Source organism: Botryllus schlosseri, chromosome 6, assembly GCF_051294905.1.
Source record: "Botryllus schlosseri isolate E-star chromosome 6, Bs_hap1, whole genome shotgun sequence".
NCBI lineage: Eukaryota > Metazoa > Chordata > Ascidiacea > Stolidobranchia > Styelidae > Botryllus > Botryllus schlosseri.
This window is the reverse complement of record NC_137241.1, coordinates 28,671,904-28,692,885: the sequence shown is the minus strand read 5'-3', so window position 1 is coordinate 28,692,885 and position 20,982 is coordinate 28,671,904. Positions and strand designations below refer to the sequence as shown.

At 39.4% G+C, this 20,982-nt stretch overlaps 1 protein-coding gene across 2 annotated transcripts; it reads left to right on the top strand.

Annotated features, from left to right (window-relative positions):
- Nucleotides 1-678: 678 nt before the first annotated feature.
- LOC145442018 (E3 ubiquitin-protein ligase pellino homolog 2-like) lies at nucleotides 679-20,456 on the top strand. 2 transcript variants are annotated; one of them, XM_080319993.1, is made up of 11 exons: nucleotides 679-1,060; nucleotides 1,710-1,852; nucleotides 2,411-2,543; nucleotides 5,393-5,491; nucleotides 7,369-7,484; nucleotides 8,684-8,777; nucleotides 9,421-9,609; nucleotides 13,335-13,433; nucleotides 15,398-15,610; nucleotides 16,487-16,602; nucleotides 18,239-20,456. In XM_080319993.1, exons 2-11 carry the CDS (start codon nucleotides 1,782-1,784, stop codon nucleotides 18,360-18,362), a joined length of 1,254 nt encoding a protein of 417 aa, XP_080176119.1. In that variant the 5' UTR covers nucleotides 679-1,060; nucleotides 1,710-1,781; the 3' UTR covers nucleotides 18,363-20,456. The 2 variants fall into 2 exon arrangements, with proteins under 2 accessions (XP_080176119.1, XP_080176120.1); XM_080319994.1 differs by lacking the exon at nucleotides 679-1,060 and adding an exon at nucleotides 2,042-2,092 and having other exon boundaries at nucleotides 1,088-1,852.
- The last annotated feature ends 526 nt before the right edge of the window (nucleotides 20,457-20,982 follow it).

Sequence of the window (20,982 nt, the reverse complement as noted above, 5' to 3'; positions counted from 1 at the left end):
TCGTTCAAGGGGCACTGTGTCGGTCATATGATAGGCTGTCTCCATAGTTGGGCAGTGTCCAATGGACACTATGCATAATGCAATTGAAATTAATTACAAGCAACCACCAGTGAAACGGAACAAAACGCGTCCCAGCAGACTTCGGCACGGACATCTAGACTAATCTGAACGAAATGCCGGTATCATTTGTGAAATGTTGCTAGGATGGTTCTGTGGTTATCCTGAAATGCTGCAGGAGAACGGCATAGTGCAAAACGAGCCAAGACTACTGTACAAACATTTCGAGCTTATGATATGATACGAACTGAGCTTCATTCAATTTCCAAGTTTTCGCGAATTCAATAATTCAAATCTAATTGGCAAAAAAAAAACTGTGTAGCCACCCGAATCCAATTTGTAAACTAAACTGTGTAGCTGTAAATCTAATTTACTCTAATTTGTAAGGGCTCAAGATTTTCTAGTTGTCCAACTGCAACCCTGATTCGGAGCTGGATTTGGATAAAGTGCACGTTTAAGGGTAGAAATTGACCACGCCCGCGTTCACTGCAGGATGCAATATATCCGTTAGATCCCGGCGGCAGATGTTTTCATGTTTAGCTCTTCACGTCTTTATTCCGAAATTGCGGTGATTAAGGTCGGTTTCATCATCGGAGATGGTTTGAATAGCGGCGGAGACACGTCCAAACCTGCCGCGTCTCGCGATTTTATCCGAGGCTGCCTCGTAGGCAATTCCGTTCGTAGTAAACTGTGCGAGACAATTTTGAGCTTTTTTTCGTTCGCGCCTCTTGTTGAGAATGCGGGAATGTATTGCAAGTGGAAGGTTGGCATCGCATAACAGCTGACAACTCTCATACGAGAGAGCGGAGAGTGTAGTCACAAACATCGATACTCTCTTCTCTCTCTGCGGTGACGCGGCGAGGTAATATAGCGAGCTCGACCTCATTTCGAAATGGTAGCTCTACCTAACTATTATATGGTAATGGAGTTCCTACGTTAGATGGTAAAAGTCATACTGTGTGGCCCAACTTCTTCAGATTACTGTGTTTACTACGCATTCAAGGTAAGCTAGTATTGTTGGGCTGCTTATAACAGACGCAAAAGCGGAAGTCTACTGCGCTGTTCTTATGATCGAGTAAATATTGATTTTGATTGATCGCGTAATGCTAAGGTTGTATATCCAAAGGCTGGAGCATATTTTTCAGAGGCTATTCGACTGGTCAAGCTGTCGAAAATCTTACAACTTGCTCTAGTTATGTAGCTATGTTAAAAATCGTTGGCAATGGACTCTCTCTGTACAGCCGGCTACTTGTGTAGAAATTAATGACATTGCTTCTACTTGAGTAGGCTATCATAATATGGCTATCTTTGACCATGCAGTTCTGTAAATTAACACCGAATGTTTCGCGTAATTAATACGTAAATCGGTATGTGTGTGTATCAGATGGAATCTCATAAAAATGACAACTATCTACTACAACTATTTCAATATGAATAGATATTTTTCAATTGTGTATTGAAGTTTTGTACCTCTATAAGAAGCTCTTGATATATGTATCGTTTTAATCTGCAGCGTATAAGAAAGCCGTAGTTGAATGTAAAGTTTAGATTTCAGGTCGCTTTGTGTTATAATAGGGTTCAGCGGAATCTTATCAAGAATTCTGTTAAATCAGGTAATAATGTAATTCGTCTGCCGGTATTTTTGTGGTTAGATATTGAGACGTTGAGGCGGACATATTTGTTTGAAAGTCGCGGCGATTTGTTTCATCTCCATATCTAAATCCATGGCTGAAGCCACCGTTTCCTCGATGGAGGTTGATGAACCCATGGTATATGGAGAGCTGATCGTCCTAGGGTAAGCCGTTCGTTTATTGACTCTAAATAGCTTAGGAATGATCAACGTAGTGTGCTTGTTTCCATTTTCTTCACTGATTCTTGATATAATCAATAAAATCGCTAATATAATATCTATACATATAAGCCATTTCATTGCATGTCGAAAAGAATCATAAATTTTATAATACTATATACTTCATCTCTACAGAAGACTTGGATAATTAGATAATTTTAGCTGTCTAATGAGAGTGAGATGCCGGTAATTCCATTTTATGCCAATTTATGGAATGTTTTTATGCTCTAATTTTCCTTCTGATCTAATTTGAGGTTTTCTGAAAATGCTACAGGATCACTGTACAGTGCGAAACGAACCAAGCTTTGTGTACAGATACGTACCTATTCTCATGCTTATGCAAATGAACTCAAATTTGGTATGAACTGAACTTGATTTTTGTTGTACCTCCTTCTAATCCGGGATTCATTTTTTGCGAATTCTGTAATTCTGATAGTAATTTGGAAAACTGATCATTTTCTAATTGTCCAACTAGTTGTGTGAAGTAATCTGTCATTGTTACAGAACAAATGGTAGTTTGCCAGGCGGCGACCGGGGACGGAGAAAAAACAGCTTTACGTTGAAGAAACGTCTCCAACCAAATGGCGTCAAGCCCTCGAAAAATCATCAAGTCTATGACAAACCCTCCAACTCTGATGTGAGTTGATTTTCTCACCCGGTTTATGCGATATCGCAAAGCGGCGTCATAAAGCATGTTGTAGATTCTAAGCTGACATTATTCATGTGAGCTGTGTATCATTAGTGTCATGTCCTGTGACTGTGTGAGTCGATAATCATAATTCCTCTCTACTATTGCAAAATTACTAGTGCATGTTCCACCACAATCTCGTGATTGTTTACTCTAACTAGATGTGTGTGGTCAAGATTTTGAATGATATTTGGTCCTCTTGCATTCAAATGCCATATGATTGTGGATAACTGGATATGCAAAGCTCCTTTGAATTCTCTACTGGTTGCTGCCGATCACCCCTGACGAGTGTCAACTGAAAATATTTTGGTCAATTTCAATATGAATGCATTATTCAATGAAAGTTCGGTATCTCCAAGAGTCTCTTGATAATGCAATTATGTGCATTAGGCCTATTTGTTTGTTGAATCCTGAAACACGCATTCGTATATAGTTTCAATCTCTTGGCTGAGTAGCCTAACACAATCGGAAATCAAGATAGGTCACTATCCAGTACGTTGTGTCATTTTGAGGAAGTAGCAACTGTCTAATGACTATGTGTATTTCCTTTTCGCATGCGTGGTTACGTCACCACATTTTGCTAACAATACTGTTGTACCGTAAACCGGGGTAACATTGGACAATTTTCAACAATTCCGCTCTGTATCTTGGAAATGCTGGGGTGTAGGGGAGGCCAGTTTTGTGTTTTTCATGGGTCATGGAGCAAAGATTAGAATTACCTAATCCAAAATCTTCATGGTCATAAATAAGTACCTTATTTTCTTAAATTATCCGTGTCCAAAGTTACCCCTGCATGTGGGGTAACTTTGGACATGCAGTTTTCTGTATGCCTTTACACTCTATTGTTTATGAAACCTCGTAAATAAGGCTTATTTGGCAAGAGTAGATGAGAGCAGTGGCTAAAACTGAAACAAAATAGTTTATGTCTGGCCTATTGCATGATTTTTACCTAATCCACCCCCCCCCCCAAAAAAAAAAAATTAGGTAGTTTATGAAGGGTAATGCTCCCTTATTCATCCCTTATCTCAATTTCCCCTCATGCCTTCACCAATTGGGACTTATTAATAACATATAGGCCTATATGGTGATGAGGGGTATCCCACTGGCAGTGTCAGCAATCGACAGCAAACATTAAGCATGTTACCGTGAATTATTGCCGATTTCAAATATGTTACTGTTCTTTAGAAGAATCACATTTCCTTTATTATGTCCTCTGATGGATATATTTGTCATGATTTACGATATCCCATATTCAGCAGGCACATCTTTAGGAGTATGTGATAAGTTTTTGAAGTAGCTTACGCCCGATTACAATCTCTCAACTCATTGCCTACCCATTTTTCATATTTTGGCAAACTCTTAATTTGTTGACCGTCTCATTCCATTTTAAAAAGCCATCAGGCCGGTCATAATGACTATAGTTGACGATACACTTTGACACAGATGAAGCAGCCACTTTCCAGAGCTCTCAATATCACATTTTTCACTGTCCAAAGTTGCCCCGTTCTGATGAAATTTTACGGGGCAACTTTGGACATCACATTTTCTTGTATTGATCTAAGGGTGAGCCTACTGAGATTTTTGCCATGGATTAAGACTACTTAGAGGTATCTGCTGCCAAGTTTTGAATCTATGAATCACATGCTATCTATGTTTGGTTGTAAGAAGTTTGATGGCCATCAATTTCGATGAAATTGACCCCCGCCATTAATTTATCAATGTTGGGTCAAGTTTAACTTGTAATGAAATGAATCCATCTTTTATTGAGACTACGTGTGGTACTCTTGCCTCATGAAAAAGAATTGGACATCCAACGGCAACCATTTTCCATCAATAACCATTTAAATCTTTTACTGCTTAATGTCCAAAGTTACCCTTAAGTCCAAAGTTACCCCGGTTTACGGTATTCATTAATCGAATTGAGTTAATGAGTTTGGGTGGGAAACTTAATTGTTTTTTTATGACATGAAAAATCGTGATTGAATAATATTCATATAGAAATAAACCTGAATATTTTCGGCTGACACTGGTCAGGGGTAATCTTCAGCAACTAGTTGAGAATCGGAAATATTATTATTCGAAAGTGCATGCCGGTGACGTCATATTTGGTGATACGATTGTTGATACTGTATACAATCTTCTTTCCAATTCTCCACTAGTTACTGACGAGCGTCAGTCGAAAATATTCAAGTTTATTGCAATATGAATATAGAATACCTTATTCAATGGTACCGTATATTGAAGTTCTGTACCTCCAAGAAGCTCTTCAAAATCACGATTTTTAGAAAAGGTGCCGTATTATCTTATGAATAAAGAAATGCTCAATAAAGATACTTGTGAGCACAAATTAATTGAGGATGCTGAATATCTCGTGAACATACTCATACTCAACAAATATTGTTTTGAATTCGGGATATATGTTGTTTCCACATGACTGTTCATGAGTCTGAACACTTGATTGGATATTCTCATTTTGATGCGGTTTTGTGTAACCTATTAGGTTATCATTGCATTTGTAACCATTTACCGCAATATTTAACTGTGCATGAAATCCAGTTCCATGTCTTATGCACTTCTGAATTACATAGGCAGACGTACTGAACGAGATGACCGTGACAGTAAATACCCAGTGAGATACGGACCTAGCGAACGCAATGAATTTTGAATGAAGATGAGAATTTTATAGAAGTACACCCTTCAGATTCTGTGGGTATATCGTAGCGTAGATACCCTTCTATCCGGAACGTACGTGGAAAAGATTTCTGCTCCAGTGACACTGGATGGAATTTTGTTTTCAGATCTATTCCAGCAAAGAGCATCATAGTGTATTCTACACGCTCACCAGGAATGTCATTTGTGTGACTTACGAACCCAGTTCAAGTACTGATATGTTCCAAGTGAGTTTCCGAATTTGCCTGTACGTGATTCTGCACTGCTGTGCTGCCAGCAATCATTCTGTCTAAACTGCGGTGCGTTACGATCTATGTGTACACTGTAGAAATATTATTATTATTACTCATCTTTTATATCGAAGAGTTGAAATAAAACCGTTGATATGCACCTTCTTGCCCTCCCAAGATGGCAAGTCTCGTCTCGTCTACAGAATTTTAGTTATTGCGTCTCGCTTATTTGCACAGGAATTCGGGAAAAAGTTAGCGAAAGGCTGCCCTTCCGCCTGAGTCAAACGGTGTTACGTCTATCAACAGACCGTTTCTAGGCTGTAAAAGTAGTATAACGAGGCCTAACGCTATTTATTATGCGGTTGGATAACTCCCACAGTGAAATACGGTAGAGTTAGTTGCTTTGTGTGGACCCTAGTTTCGATTAATGTATGTCAATCGTGCCATGTTATGTTTACCGCGCGGAATACGTTGAATACCGATAGTTTCTAAGGACTTCCCCACATTATTCGTCCGGGCAATTTGAATATCAGCCGGCTACGTAATCGGGCGGCGTGTATCTCTGGACTTTTAGCCTCGGGTCACATACCGCGCGGTTCAATACTTATCAATAATGGGTTTTTGAGGTAATGTCCGCACACCACCTAGTCTGCGTCGTGTCGAGATTCGGCCAGGCTCAAATCGATCGCTTTTACCAGACGTTGTCGTAATCGATAACGTAATTCCGCACATATTTGGTGATGGGATATTCTTTGTCCGCTATCGCGGCGTGAATTCCAGCGGTCGCCCGGAATAAACCTCACGTTTCCTTTGCGATTATTCGCTGAAATTCCCGAGACGATATCACGCTGAGAACGCCGACCACGTTTTCCATGTTGGTGATACGATTGTTGATGTACAATGTTATTTCCAATTCTCTACTATAGTTGCTGACGACAACATCTGACGAGGGTCGGCCGAAAATATTTGGGTATATTTCAATGGTGCTTTTCTAATTTATACTAGATTTATAGCTACGTTTATTTCCAAATTATATTAGAATTTAACACTACCAATTCCGAATTGCTAAGACAAAAATCTAATTCGGTTCACACCAAAGCAGAGTTCGTTCACAGAAGCACGAGAATTGCAACGGTCTGTACACCGAGCTTGGCTCGTTTCGCGCGATGCGGTTCTCGTATAGCATTTTTATAAAAACCAGAAATTACATTGGGATAAAAATTCGGGCATGGGAACGTTTCACCAATTCGAGTTGAATTCACCGGCATTCCGCTGTAATCTGTCTGGATATACTATAATTATCTAGTGATCCAAGCCTGACGTTACGTTGGTTTTCATAGCTTGTTGATGTGCGCTGGATGGAGTATGGATTGAGACACGCTGAGAAATACTAGTTGATAACATTGTGAGCTGATAATGGATGCGTGATGCCCCGCAGATTTTGTTTTCCGGTATACGCCGGCATTTGGCAGGCGGCGAGCGAGAGGACAAGTCTGAGCTTGCCCGATCGCCTTTTTCGCGCCATTTCTTCTCGCTTGGCTTGTCTTTCAAAATCGCTGCGCCGCACCGTAGTAAATAGCTGCGAGCTACGCTTGGGAAATACTAGCGGCTGTTGGTCGTCATTAAAAGCACTTTCAACTAGCTCGGATGGTTTTGGTTTTAGTGCAAATGACGTAACTGCGGCTTGACAGAACACCGAGTCTGAATATCGCGTTCTGCGTGTGTCTGTACACGATTCGACCTCGCGCAGACGGGTAAAACGAGTGTGATTCAGTCTCATTTTCGTCAACCCTCACCACGTGTTATCTCACACACAAACACAGCATCGGATGATTCCCATTCATCAGTTTTTGAACTATGTATTGTTTCATCAGATCGGCCGTTCAACGGAAGATCCTATCGATTTCGTGGTAATGGATATATTCCCCGGCGCGTCTATTCCGTCCAATCACAATCAAAACCATCAGCACCAGCAAAGCACCATATCAAGGTAAATATGACTCTTCAATTAGAGCTTGAAATGACCAATGTAGCGCTGAAAACACGTCCTGTAAATATGTGACTACAGATTAATTATCATGCGTGCAAATCTAGTCGGCAATGTCGGTAAACTTCGTGGCATGATAACCGTGATTGCAGTCTTGTGGAGTGTCATTTATCTACTGCTAATATCAATCGTCTTGACCCAGCGTCGATAATGTTGCTTGCTTTGGCGGTTTTGTTGTATTAATGCTTCGCGCATTCTGCCGTGCCTGTCTTGTGCAGTTATTTATGACACCCTTTTATCACGAATGATTTGTCATTATGAAGATAGCGTTTGCAGGTATGCTAATTTGTGGCTTTTGAGTTTGTTTTCAAGTGTCGTTTAGTAGGTAAAAGGATACTTTGCAAGTCAAAAACAAGCTAGGCTGATGTATGTCCTAAATATGTCAGCTTTGACAGCCTGTTATAGTAGTGTTACATAGTAGGCTTCCCATACCTATAACTGTTATAGAATAATGCTTGATATATTACTAATTTCTTGTTCAGTTTTACAATCGGTAATAGTAGCAAAGCGTCGTTTGTTGTCTAAATACAAATACTTTTATTTTTGTAATTTGAAAATTTGTCATTTTCTGTGGGGCCAATAAGCAAAAATAATTCAAACTTTTTGGTGTTGGCCATATTGTCTTTTTCCTCCACTGTATTGATAGTGGTTAATGTATTCAATTTATTGTAAAAAATAGCGCTTCCCATGGTCTCTCGAATGTTTGTTGTAACAGAGCGTAAATTTATAATTATCTTCAGGATCTTGGGTAGTCTGCACAAATACTCGCTATCAGATGCAAATAAATACCGGAAAAGGCAATGTTGGTCGCCGTGTTGATATAATTTTACACAAATAGGTCTGCTTAAAATCAACCTTATGTGTGCTAATAAATGGTCCACATTCCAAATATTCTTTTGTATTCCTTCTTGCACTTTGTCACATGCACCTTTTTAAACGGATTTCGTCTTGATAGATTGAACCACACACCCTTTTTCATTTGAATTCTTACTCAAATATGCAATTTCAGTGTCATAATAGACGACACGGTGTGGGGCCGTCTTGAGATTAAATAGTTACATCTTTTCATCGCTGGTACGGCGCCTTTCGACAAATATGATCTTACAAAAAGGATATATTCAACTGTTTAATTATCTTTGAAGGTTTTCATGTCGAATATTGTGTGACCGCGAACCACCCTACACGGCGAGAATATATGCAGCAGGCTTCGACACGTCCACGAATATTATATTGGGGGTAAGGATAGAACATTTGATTGATCAACTTCGAAGCGTTGCATTATTCATGACGTTACCTTCATGTGTTATATGTGTATAAGTGAATTTCCGAGCCTGTGCGTTACTCAATTTTTGACTTGACACTGACCAGATTACATCAATCATTTCTTGTCCCCAAGAGGCATTACGCAAATACAAAAAGATTACATACAATATAGTACTTGTTCTACTGGATTGGATTGCGTAGGTCACTGACCAAAGTTGTGTGCTTTTAGCCCGTAATTGACACATTCTGTTGAGCTCTGAGTGCTATTTTACTTGTGAAGATGGCTGTTTTAAGGCTTTACATTTTATCAGCAGTTTTAGAACCACGTCGGCAATGATGTAATTCATTTTTTTGTTAACCTTCCATTACATTACTGCTAAAATTTTGGTTTGGACATGAGACTTATAGTATAGGAATATGCTATATGCGTTTCTCACAACAGAATCAAGGTTTGGTTTAGTCATTTAGCCAATCCTATAAGCCAAGGTTGCTAATTGCAGTAGAAAAATAAGCTACTTGCTTGATGAGTAGCCTACGTAATTAGCCTGCATCAGGATTATGTATCGTTGATGTGTGGCTTGCGTGACCTCAGGATTATTCCATTGCCCGTTAATAGGAGAAAGCTCCCAAATGGAAATCCAACGGTGCAATGGATGGGCTCACGACGAACGGAATATTACTGATGAAGCCTAAAAGAGTGTCCGATAATGGTATTCCTGATCCGGCCGGATGGAACGAGGTCTCGGTTAACGGAGGAATGTATCGACTTCGAGAAACGCGGTCCGCGCAGAAACCCGGTTCTCCTGTGAGTTATCAATTTTTGCGTTCCGTAGAGTTTTTTTTTATTATTTCGTCATTTCAAAACACCCACAAGATTGGGATAAAATAAGGAGTCAAAACGAACTACCTAAATACTATTATTTCAAATCATAAGTTTTGAACACCAATTACTCAGCTTCTACCGGTTGGAATTGAGTCAAATTTGCTATGCATCGTTTTTTTTACACAACTGAGCAATTTCTTGAGGTTGCCGGTAAAATTTGAAAATAAAAATTTTACTTTTGTAATAAATTTGAAATTTTCTTACTAACTTTTCTAACTGCAGCATATTTTAGCCATCCGAATGATTTTGTCGAATAGAGTTATTTTTGGACAACCCTAGTAGTGGACATGCACGGCAAATTGTGTTGATGTCTCTGTTAGATTCTTCGATTATTGGCCAATATGCTATTTGCCGTTCCTGGGTAATTCTACTCTTTTTTAATGGCCTGTACTCGTTTCCGTTTTGCTTGCCGGGCTGTTTTCGACGTTCTCAAGTTGGAAGTGTCGTCATGACGGAATTCGGTCTCAAGTTCTGACTCCGAGCTATGTTTTGGTCTTCAGATACCTAGTTTTCGTTCTGGAATTTGCCTCGTAACTGTTTTCCATATAAAGCCCGAGTTCACTGCTAATGCCTTATGATTTCATGCCTCGCTGTTTTGTGAGTCACTGAATATGTTTATATCCTGCAGCATCACAAATTTCATGTCATTCTATGTAAGAAGGAAGATTTGACGCCTCTCTGGGCTCTCTGGTTAAGATTTATAATATTTAGATAAATTGGTCTATTGTCACTCTTGAGTTTATGATGAACACCAACTTTTGAAGTCATATAACCTCACAACTCTCAAGGATCTCTGGGCTCTCTGGTTAAGATTTATAATATTTAGATAAATTGGGCTATTGTCACTCTTGAGTTTATGATGAACACCAACTTTTGAAGTCATGCGACCTCACAACTCTCAAGGCTACTTCCAAACCAATATACCATTTCGGTTTCATCAGACACATACATGAATAAAATAGGCCTACAGGCAGAGTTTGACCAGAAGAATATGTTCGGCTTTTAGATTAGAATTAACATTGCAGCTGCATAGTTTTTCCAAATTTATAATTACAAATATAGATGCTTATTTTCCCTCAATTAGATTGAAATTAGAATTACCGAATTCTCAAATGAAATACAATACAAATCATGTTCACATGATATCAAATCTGAGTTCAATCTTATAGCGTGATAATGGAACATGTCTGTTCACCAAGCTTGTCTCATTTCGCAATATACAGTTCTCCCTATCTATAGTATTTTCAGTAAAACCAGAAATTAGATTAGAATTGAAATTAATGTGATGTATCAATAGTGAAGTAAGTAATTTTATTAGTAACAGCTGAAACAGTTTGATATTTCAAGTGGCATTATCACAAGGTCACAAGGTTCATCTAAATATTGTGTTGAATTTGCTTTGCTGTATTCGTGGTACAGTTGAAATCGTATGAATTTTGGTCATTGGTTTAAAGATTAATTTAAAATACTGACGTTTTACAAAAAAAAGTTCATATGGTGGAACCTGTCAAGATTTCTTTGCAAATGCGAACCTCTGAGTTTTCAAGGCGAACTGATTGTCCGCACGACCCCTGTTCAGTAGTGTGGACTCTAACAAGACAAACACTGGTGACACTTTCCTGATAAACATAATCCAAGTTGAGATATGCTTATGTAATGTTGGAACGTGTATTCATATTGAAATGAACCCGAATGTTTTCGGCTGACAGTCGTTAAGGATAATCGTCAGCAACTAGTAGAGAATTGGAGAGAACATTGTATATCAACAATCGTATCGCTAAATACGATGATGATACTCTTCAATAGTATATTCAAGTTCTGTAACCCCAAGAAGCTCTTATGTCATGTAAATTTCAAACTCATCTTGACTGCATTTGTGCGAAACTGGAACTTCAAAGCATTCAGAAGTCTTGCGGTGTCAAATAGCATACCTCGTTGGCTGTGTTTAATTTGGCTGGTAATAAATCTGTTTCATATCAGCGCATGCAATCAAATCAAAATATCATCTTAACCTCTCCTGAACTGATCTGACAATGCAGATTATCCGTTTACATTCCAGCGTTCATAATAGATATCGTCCTGCGTTAGTTGCCAGTTCATGTGTTACAAACATCATAACTTTGAGGGAACTCGTCATAAAAAGGTTCAAACAATTTTTATTGCAAGTTTAATGTGTCACACTACTAGAGCATGAATTCTCAAACACGCACACATCATTAAAATATAACAGTATTCGTCCACAACTTGGTATTCAATCCACGAGTAAAGGCAGTAGAGGAAATATGTGTGATTGAATATTTATTCATGTTGAAATAAACCTGAATATTTTTGGCTGACGCTCATCAGGGGTAACCGCCAGCCATTAGTAGAGCATCCTAATAATAATTAGTTGCTGAGGATTTCCCCTGACGAGTGTCAGCCGAAGATATTCGGGTTCATTTCAATATGGATATAATATACAATTGTATATTGCAGTTCTGTAACTTCAAGAAGCTCTTTAAATGTGTGATATGTGGAAATTTCTAAACATAAAGCGTATGAGATAGCTAGTGACGCTATTGTTTATCAGATGTCACGAGGTGTTTGATCAAATTTATGATTGTTGTTGGACAGTAATTTTAAAAATACGAAAAATCCTGTGTTGCAACTTGTTTTCAAAGTGTTTTTTATTCATAATAATAGTTCACACTTCCTGAAATGACTCATTCATACATGAAAATAATTTTATTCTGATGCATTTGAGAATTTTTCCCTTGGTAAGATGAAATGATTCGTTGGTAACAAAATGTAACTGTGAAAATGAATCATCAGGTAACATAAAACAAATATCAATGGTTGGATTCTTACGTGTGGGAATTTTGACAGCAGTGGAGAAGTGTTGCACAATTGTGGTCAAGAGCCTCAGGGGTGTACAATGTGTGGCCTGCAGAGTAAAACTGTGCGGTCTGCAGAGAAGTGCCAATTTTGCATGGAGCGTGAGATGGGCTTTAAATTTAACCTAGTTCAAAACATTTGCGCCAAGGTTGAGTGGGGCGAGATAAGGACTCGAAAACACCAAAATCACAATAATATGCGTATGCTGAGTTTGCACTCAAATATGGTTGACAAGATTCATTCAAACAACACTGAAATTGTTTTCATGTCTGATAACACTCTACCAGTTCTTTAATGAGATGGTGGGTGTTACAACTACTAAAAAGTCAATCTACACATGATTTCATTGCGTTATTTATATCTGGACCACTTATCAAAAAGGCTGCACACTCCTTGTCTAGAGCACAAAGATGAATGGGATATTCCGACATCTAATGATATAACAATCTCGATCCAACCAACTTTCATGAAGTTGTAATCAAATGTAGATATTTTTGTTGTAACACCGCTTATTTTCTGATGTTGCCTCTCTTGCCGGTGGCTGTATAGTGTATATAGGTCAAATTGCCGAATATTTGCTACGCCAAACCATCATTTACTGCCGATAATATTTTATATGGCCTGGGCTTGTTTGATTTTGTTATATTTGTCTATCACTGAATAATTGCAGATATAGTCACTTTATTCGAGTGCTTTAAAAGCATTGACAATGTGACAAATTTTGTTACACGCATTCTGACGTCAAACTAATTCAAATACACATCTTTACTCAGATGCAAGGTGAAGACAACGTGCTGGTAGACGGAACGTTGATAGACTTGTGCGGCGCAACGCTATTATGGCGTTCTGCGGCCAGAATGCAACGGATGCCAGTAAGTTTTGTTTAAGTATTTCATGGCGTGTTTGCTCGGTGACGGATATTATGTTGTAAATGTTTCTGATCAGTAGATAAATATACCGCGCATAGTAGCACGCTGTACTATCAGTGTAATATGCAGTTTGCAATGGTGTGTTGTGTTCCTCGTAAATATTACTTGCAAGGTTCAGTAACTTGACCATTGATAGTATACAATCACTCAAGTGGTCTGTGTACTATCCCAATTCTAATATAAGTTGGCGAAGTCTGTTTCGTCACGGAATTTTCCAGGTTACATGTTTGCCCTTGAGTTTAGGGTGGGTTCAGCGTATCAACAACAAGCACTTTACTTTCGTCTGGAATTTCGATGCCTAACATGAAAATTACTCCCGTGTACCAATATGATAATACATCCTTGTGTTGTGTTACATTGTGCACAAAATAATTGTTTTTGATATCATATCCAAATATCACACACACTAATTGTGATTGTAGCATTGATGCAATCAGTATACAGTGTTTGTTTCTGGGCTAAAAAGCTTTTCGTCTTCAGACCTAGATGTTTGGGCGAAAGTTGTTAACAAATGTCAAAGAATTGCGTAATATATTCATATTGAAATAAACCCGAATCTTTTCGGCTGACACTAGTCAGGGGTAATCGTCAGCAACTGGTAGAGAATTGGAAATAACATTGTATTGCTGACGGTGATCCTAACAAGTGTCAGCCAGAAATATTGGGATTTATTTGAAAGGAAAAAAAGGAAAGAATGTAGTTTATTTCTGTCCTTGATGTTTTTGCGGCACATATACCGTCTCATGATACATATACACACGATCAGTGCATATGCATACCATGTGTGCATGATGTGCATATGCTGCTGGACAAGGAAGGTGCAGATATAGCCTTTTATGGCTTTTTAAGTCTTGCACCACCCCTCCATGCTATCCCAGTAATGCATGGGCGCCAAGCAGGGAAGTCATGGATACCAGTGTTACTAATCAGGTCTTTGGTCTGACCCGACCGGGGATTGAACCCACGACCTACCAATCAAGAAGCTGGATTTAACAATTACGCTATCTTGTCGGTCAATTTGAATACAAATATATTATTCAATTGTTCATTGGTGTTGAAGTTCTATGCCTCCAGGAAGCTCTTCCAATGTTAAAGAAGATGATTATATAGATGACTCGTTAATGAGATGCATATTGCAATACTTTGTATTGTAAATGCTCGTTCAAACATAGCCCATTGCACTGATCATTGAACTCTGTAATCCTAGGCATAAATTCTGACTTCACTGTTCAGCAATACCATGAGGATTGTTCTTTGTGCTACCAACCCTGTAACCATAGTCATCAACTTCGATGACCGTGTTTTTTTAGCAAGGTAGGAAAAAGCTCTTCAAGCGGGAACATAATTACGATGGGAACGTTTGCAAGCTTTGCTGTTTCTCTCGTTTTACAACTCGAAATTATGTGTCATTGGCGGTCTTTTTGTGTTTGAGCAAATCCGTTTGATGATAGTTTCCCCCGCTTGTTGCTAATCAAAGATGCTAATAACAGGCTTGAGCTCTCTACTTTGTAACAAAGTAACGGGCTTCTAGGTTGAAGATGATCATCTGAATAACGGTTTTAGTAACGTGGTATGCCCTTGCTGTCTACATTTGTTTACACTAATTGCGTAAATATTCAATATTGATTTTGTAGAGACCCACATTCCGTAGCTTACACATTACCAAATATCAAATTAATTCGAAGCTTGATGGCTTCAGCAGTCTGTTCGTATCAATTACTCTTAACTTTTATGCCGGTAACATCCTATCTGGTGATATGATATATGAATACACGATGTTCTTATCGATTCTCTACTAGTAATTGATGATTATCACAGCGTTCATTTCGATATGTATATATCATTCATTTATTCAGTGAGATCTGCTTTTTTGACTTGTGTAAGCATATCCTCCTGATTTATTCCAGACGCAACGCCACATCGATCGATTAATCGAAGATTTGAATGGCGACCGACCTCAATGTCCAGTCGGATTGACTACACTGGCTTTTCCCCGGCGCGGAGAGACCCAGCAGCAAAACGACAAACAGCCCTGGGTGTATTTAGCGTGCGGGCACGTCCACGGCAGAATCGATTGGGGCCGTCGGGGCGAGGAAAGAATGTGCCCGCTATGCCGCACGGTAAGGACTCGAATGACGACTAGGGATGGGCACAAGGGATTTGAGTACCGTCAACCCCATATAATTGTTAATTTGCCTAAAAGAACGATGCTTACCAATTTTTGCTCACTTCCGACCAGTAGAAGCGAAGTTATTGGAGCTGCAACTTTTGGATATGCAAAAATAGCCTCGACGGTGGGAAAACCTAGAATTATGAATGAAAAACTCAAATAAATTCGCGTCTACGGATTGTAATTGCGTCAAATTTGTTTTGCGTTGTTTTTGCAGGCAACTCGACAATTACATGGCGTTGACAGTAAAATTTGAAATTTTTTTTTTTTTTATCTTTATAATAAATTCAAATACCTCAATAGGCTATGCGGCGGCTTCTACTGATTGGAATTGAGCCAAATTTGGTGTGCAGCGCTTTTTTAGGCAACCTAACAATGTAATCAGTGAATCCCCGGAATCTGGAGAAAAAATTTTTTTGAACAACTCCACCACGCACGTTTGGAAATGGTCATATCTCAACCCCCGCAGTATTGTCGTAAAGTCCAACGAAATGATACCAAATTGCCATTAATACGATGTAAAACTGGCGTCGTATTCTTTGTGCTCACATAAAAGGTGCATATTTTAACTTCCAACGTCATTCATACTGTTATGATGTTATGGGAAGAGCTTCTTAAGGTGCAAAACTTCGACATACAATTGAATAGTACATTCATATTGAAGTATACCTTGATATTTTCGGGGTAATTGTCAGCAGCTAGTAGAGAATTGGAAAGATCTTTGTAATATACCATAGATTCAGGATCGAATTTTGCCCTACCCTGACGATGATGAGTCGCGCGAATACATTCGTTTTAATTCGGTATTCTTGGTTTTTCTCCGCAGGTCGGCAAATACGTACCTTTGTGGATGGGTAACGAGCCCGCATTCTATTACGACCACGGACCTCCGACCCATTGTCTGGTGCCTTGCGGACATGTTTGCTCGGAAGTTACGGCAAAGTACGCGCGTGTTTAATACTTACATTTGCAGTATCGTTTCAACGGCATTGTGTGAATAGTATTGATCTCTTTTCAACATCAATTAGCTTTTGTTCAAGTTGCAGGTTGATAAACGCGTTTCTTTTGAATCGCCAAACGCTTATTTTCACTGAAGATATTCTTGGAGGCACAGAACTTCAATATGCAATTGAATAATATATTCATACTGCGATAAAGAACTTTAAATATCAACGGTCGTATCACTAACTATGTCGTCACCGTCGATTATTTTTATGCCTGTGACGCGATATTTGGTGATACGACTGTTGATGTGCAAAGTTCTTTTGAAAACTCTACTAAGGGTTCATTGCAATATGAATATGTTATCCAGTTGTATATCGAATTATGTACCTAAAGAGTTTATACTTTTGAGTCGTGCTCGGCGTCTTTCTCTAATCCAATTCCTTCGAAAGTTTGGTGTAGGATATCCGTGTTTCGCTACAGCGCCATCCTGTCAATTTGCGCTCGAAAATGCGCCTATGGCCGGCTGGCTGGCGGAATTTGTTTTGCGGGCGCCGAACCGTGTACGCTTGTACAGTTCACACGGGAACATCGCTGACCGGCGAGGCTGACGTTTGCGCTGATAAGCATCAGTACGTTAGGTGAAATAGATAGCGCTCGTGTTTTGTCAAGCCGCGTAATTGGCCGGCAAGGTTGTTCTGATGGTTGCCTGTGAATTCGGCTGTTGGCGGCCGCTTGATATATGCCCAACGATATAGTGAATACGCTGCATACTTAGGATAATTACATTTACATTGTATGCGTCTGGTATACCCTAGTTTTGACGACTATGCCTTCTATACGCAGGCGTTTTAATTAAGACAGCACACGCTTTTTTGATTGATTATTTCAAAGCTGATCAGTCGACGATTATTGCCATTGTCAGTAATGTCCTATAGCTAGCCTCGCTACGTACGACATCGTTTCATTATATTTGGACTAATGTTGAAATGCGCGACCCTTCAAAGAATACTAATCAATATGGACAGACAATACTCCGATAAAGGCCCAATGAAATTGTGGGCGTTCCGCGTGGCCCACGATAATCACAATGCAATTAAGTGTGATGTGCTGTACTTGGTAATTTATTAATGTATTTCGGTTACAATCGGGGTAAGAGCGCGCCAATTGTTAAATTAAACATGCCGAGTGCAGTATATCAGAGAATTCACACTCGTATTCAATTAAATATTCTAAGCCTTTGAATTTATTAATGAACTATTGATACATCGCTCTCGTAATAATAATAATAATAATGCCGAATTCAACCTGATTAATTCACTGGTAGGCGCGAGCAGTCGGTGTCTGTTGTTAGTGTATGGTTTGAGGGTCGATTGAGTGGTGTATTTATATTGAAATACACCCGACTATTTTCGGCTGTTGCTTGTTACTTCAGGGGTATTCGTCAGCGACTAGTAGTGAATTGGAAAGAACATTGTGTCAACATTGATACGATTGTTGATCAGCAATATTCACTTCAATTCTCTACTGGTTGCTGACGATATACTGGTTTATGTCAATATGAATATGTTATTCAACCGTGTATTGAAGTTCTGTGCCTCCTAGAAACTCTGTTCACACGCTGTTTTCTCTGCAGATTCTGGGCGTGCACCCCGTTACCGCACGGGACCCAGGCTTTCAACGCCGCCTGCCCCTTTTGCGCCACCCCCATCGAAGGCGACCCGGGATATGTCAAGCTAATCTGGCAACCGCCTCAATAGCATCGGCTGTCTTGGTATACTATCGAGAAAAAACAGACTGTTTGTAGACTGGGAAGCAGCTGCCTTTATTATTTATTAGACGAAATCCGCATTTTGTCGCGTTTTTATCTTTTCTTGTGTGACGCAATTTCATCTCGTATGTTTTCGTTTCCGAATTCGAGCGCTGGACGTGACTTTTACGCTTCGATGCTTTTTCGATATGACTAGAGCTTCGACCGATATCAGTTTTTGGTGTAGATATTGATAACACTTACTACTAGCACCTTCGCCGATATATTCAGCCGATGTTCAAAAGATATGGCGTCTACTCTACAGCTTAAGGCGCGTTTCCAAAACTTCTCGGCATTTATCTGCACGGCTTTACAATAGGCATGTTCAAAAATAACGTTTTTCTTCAAATTCTACTGGCTATTTGATTGAATAGCTGGGATAAAAGAATGCCGCACACCAAATTTGTACTAATTCCAACCTGCAGAAGCAAAGCTATTGGAGTCGAAAAGTTTATGTTTTATAAACAAATATCGCATTTTACTGTCAACCCCGTGTACAAGCAATTTGGCTCCATTATCACTTGTAGAAGCGAAGTTTTGGATATGAAAAAACAGTAGTTACGGTCGGAAATTCAACAACCCTGCTTTAAGACCACTGGTATGCTCGGGCTTGAAATTAACTAGGAGTCTGCGCCTTGGCACCTGTAAGGTGTAAGCAATAGATCAATATTCCCTGTATAGCAGTCGCAAATTATTATGTTCTCTGGCACCCTAACTGCGTGTTGTGACGACGCGAAAATTGCTGATATTTTCGTTCCCTCTGACTGCCTATATAGATATTTCTTACAACGTGTGACATCGACGAAGCGATAATCGGTCGGGCCCTAGATATGCGCTTTTTTGTCATGATCTAAGAGCAGGTGTATTTATGGTGATGGTTTTTCGCGTCATGAATCTAACCTTGTGTTCTGGCCCGATCTGGAGCCAATAATATCCTGCTCAAGGCTGAGAACTGCGAGCAGTAAGCGTCTGTTGTCCCCTGTCATCTATAGTCATTAATAACACCTGAACGATGCAGTATTGTTTGCTATTAAAGACGACATGGTAGCGGTTCAATGCTAAAACAAGCCAAGTCCATTAAATTCGATAATTAACATTTCACGGAATGTGAACGTGAATTGTGATATACGACGCTTGGTATGCATGTACTAATTAGGTTAGTGTTGTGATTACGGGCCGCCAAGCGCCGAATTTGACATCCCATTGTCATTAAGCGTCTTATATCAAAATTCACGCTGATATAGTCGCTGTGCAAGTGTGCAGTGCATTCATAGAACTCGATTTTTTTTTCGGCCCTATGTCGGCCACGATTAACTTTGAAACAACGTGACAAACATGAACATTGGCAAGATACGGAGATTTTACTAAATCTCGATTTTCTGATCAATTTGAAAATGCATTTCGAAAATAGATAAAATTGGGCAAGTTACTTTGATTCCACCGCGACTACATTCAGTAAAATATATATATTTCCGAGTTTTGAATGCAATATTGATGCAGCAATATTTGTAAAATAAAAAAAATTAATGTATCCGGGATCGAATCCGGTAACGGTTGAAATTAGATCAAAAAGTCGCTTGAAAACGGAAAGTTACGTGTAATTTCGTGTCCAAATTTGGCCGAAATGATCGAATCCATTTCTTTCTTTAATGCTAAATCTATGCTAAGCGTACGTCACAAAAAGGAGGATGACATCTTTTCGTAGATGCATCGGCCGTCCGCTGCGCCAAGACCTCGAATCGCTCGATTGCCATTATTTTATCATTTTGCCATTTCTTATATTTTACGGTGGAGAGGGTGCAGCGTTTACGGAATCCCGTAACTCGAACTGTAGTCGAGACGGGTCTTCATTGCGTTTATTTGTTCTTTCGCCTGTTTCATTTGCTCATTCGCGGTTTCTTTTTTTTGTCACTGTCTTACTTCGGCTTGTCGGAGCCGTCGTAACGTGTCTTACGAATGTTGTTGCCATCGGCGGTCGAGACATTGCCGATCGCAGACCTGATTCACTGTGCGACAAATAAACATCAAATGAATCGTGGTTCAATTTTGTGTCTTTGCTGTTAAGGTGGTTTACTTGCGCAGCTTCGAAGATTTGTTATCTTGTCAGTTCACGGAGCTTGCAAGGATGTGTTGTCAGTGAAATCGTCTGGGCTACAAGTGCCCATGCCCTTTCTAAATTTCCTACTCCGAACACAAACGCCGTGCGATTACCATATTTTGGTAATCTGAATAGAGGACACTTTTTCAAAATTTTCAGGTTTGCAATACCGGAGTAAAATCGAATAGTGTATTCATTGCAATATGAATATACTATTCAATTGTATATTGAAGTTCTGTACCTCCAAGAAGCTCTTGGAGTAAAATCCTTGAAAAAATCGTAAATTTTTCCCGACTATATGGTGGGGCGACTAAACAAAGGTAAATTTTCCAGCTCAAATCCCGAATTACCGGCTTGCTATGAGATTTTGCGTTGGTTGACCAAAAAAATGTCGTTTTTCTGGCTCCAGACCCGAAATACCCGTCGGAGCGTTACTTGGCCGCTGATTTCCCATATCTCAGTCCAATCTCCA

Bases quoted from the DNA above. Each gene is read 5' to 3' on its own strand.
- LOC145442018 (XM_080319993.1), top strand. From the start codon at position 1,782: ATGGCTGAAGCCACCGTTTCCTCGATGGAGGTTGATGAACCCATGGTA. The intron at 1,853-2,410 runs GTAAGCCGTTCG...TCATTGTTACAG, and splicing joins GGAGAGCTGATCGTCCTAGG to AACAAATGGTAGTTTGCCAG. The intron at 7,485-8,683 runs GTAAATATGACT...TTATCTTTGAAG, and splicing joins CAGCAAAGCACCATATCAAG to GTTTTCATGTCGAATATTGT.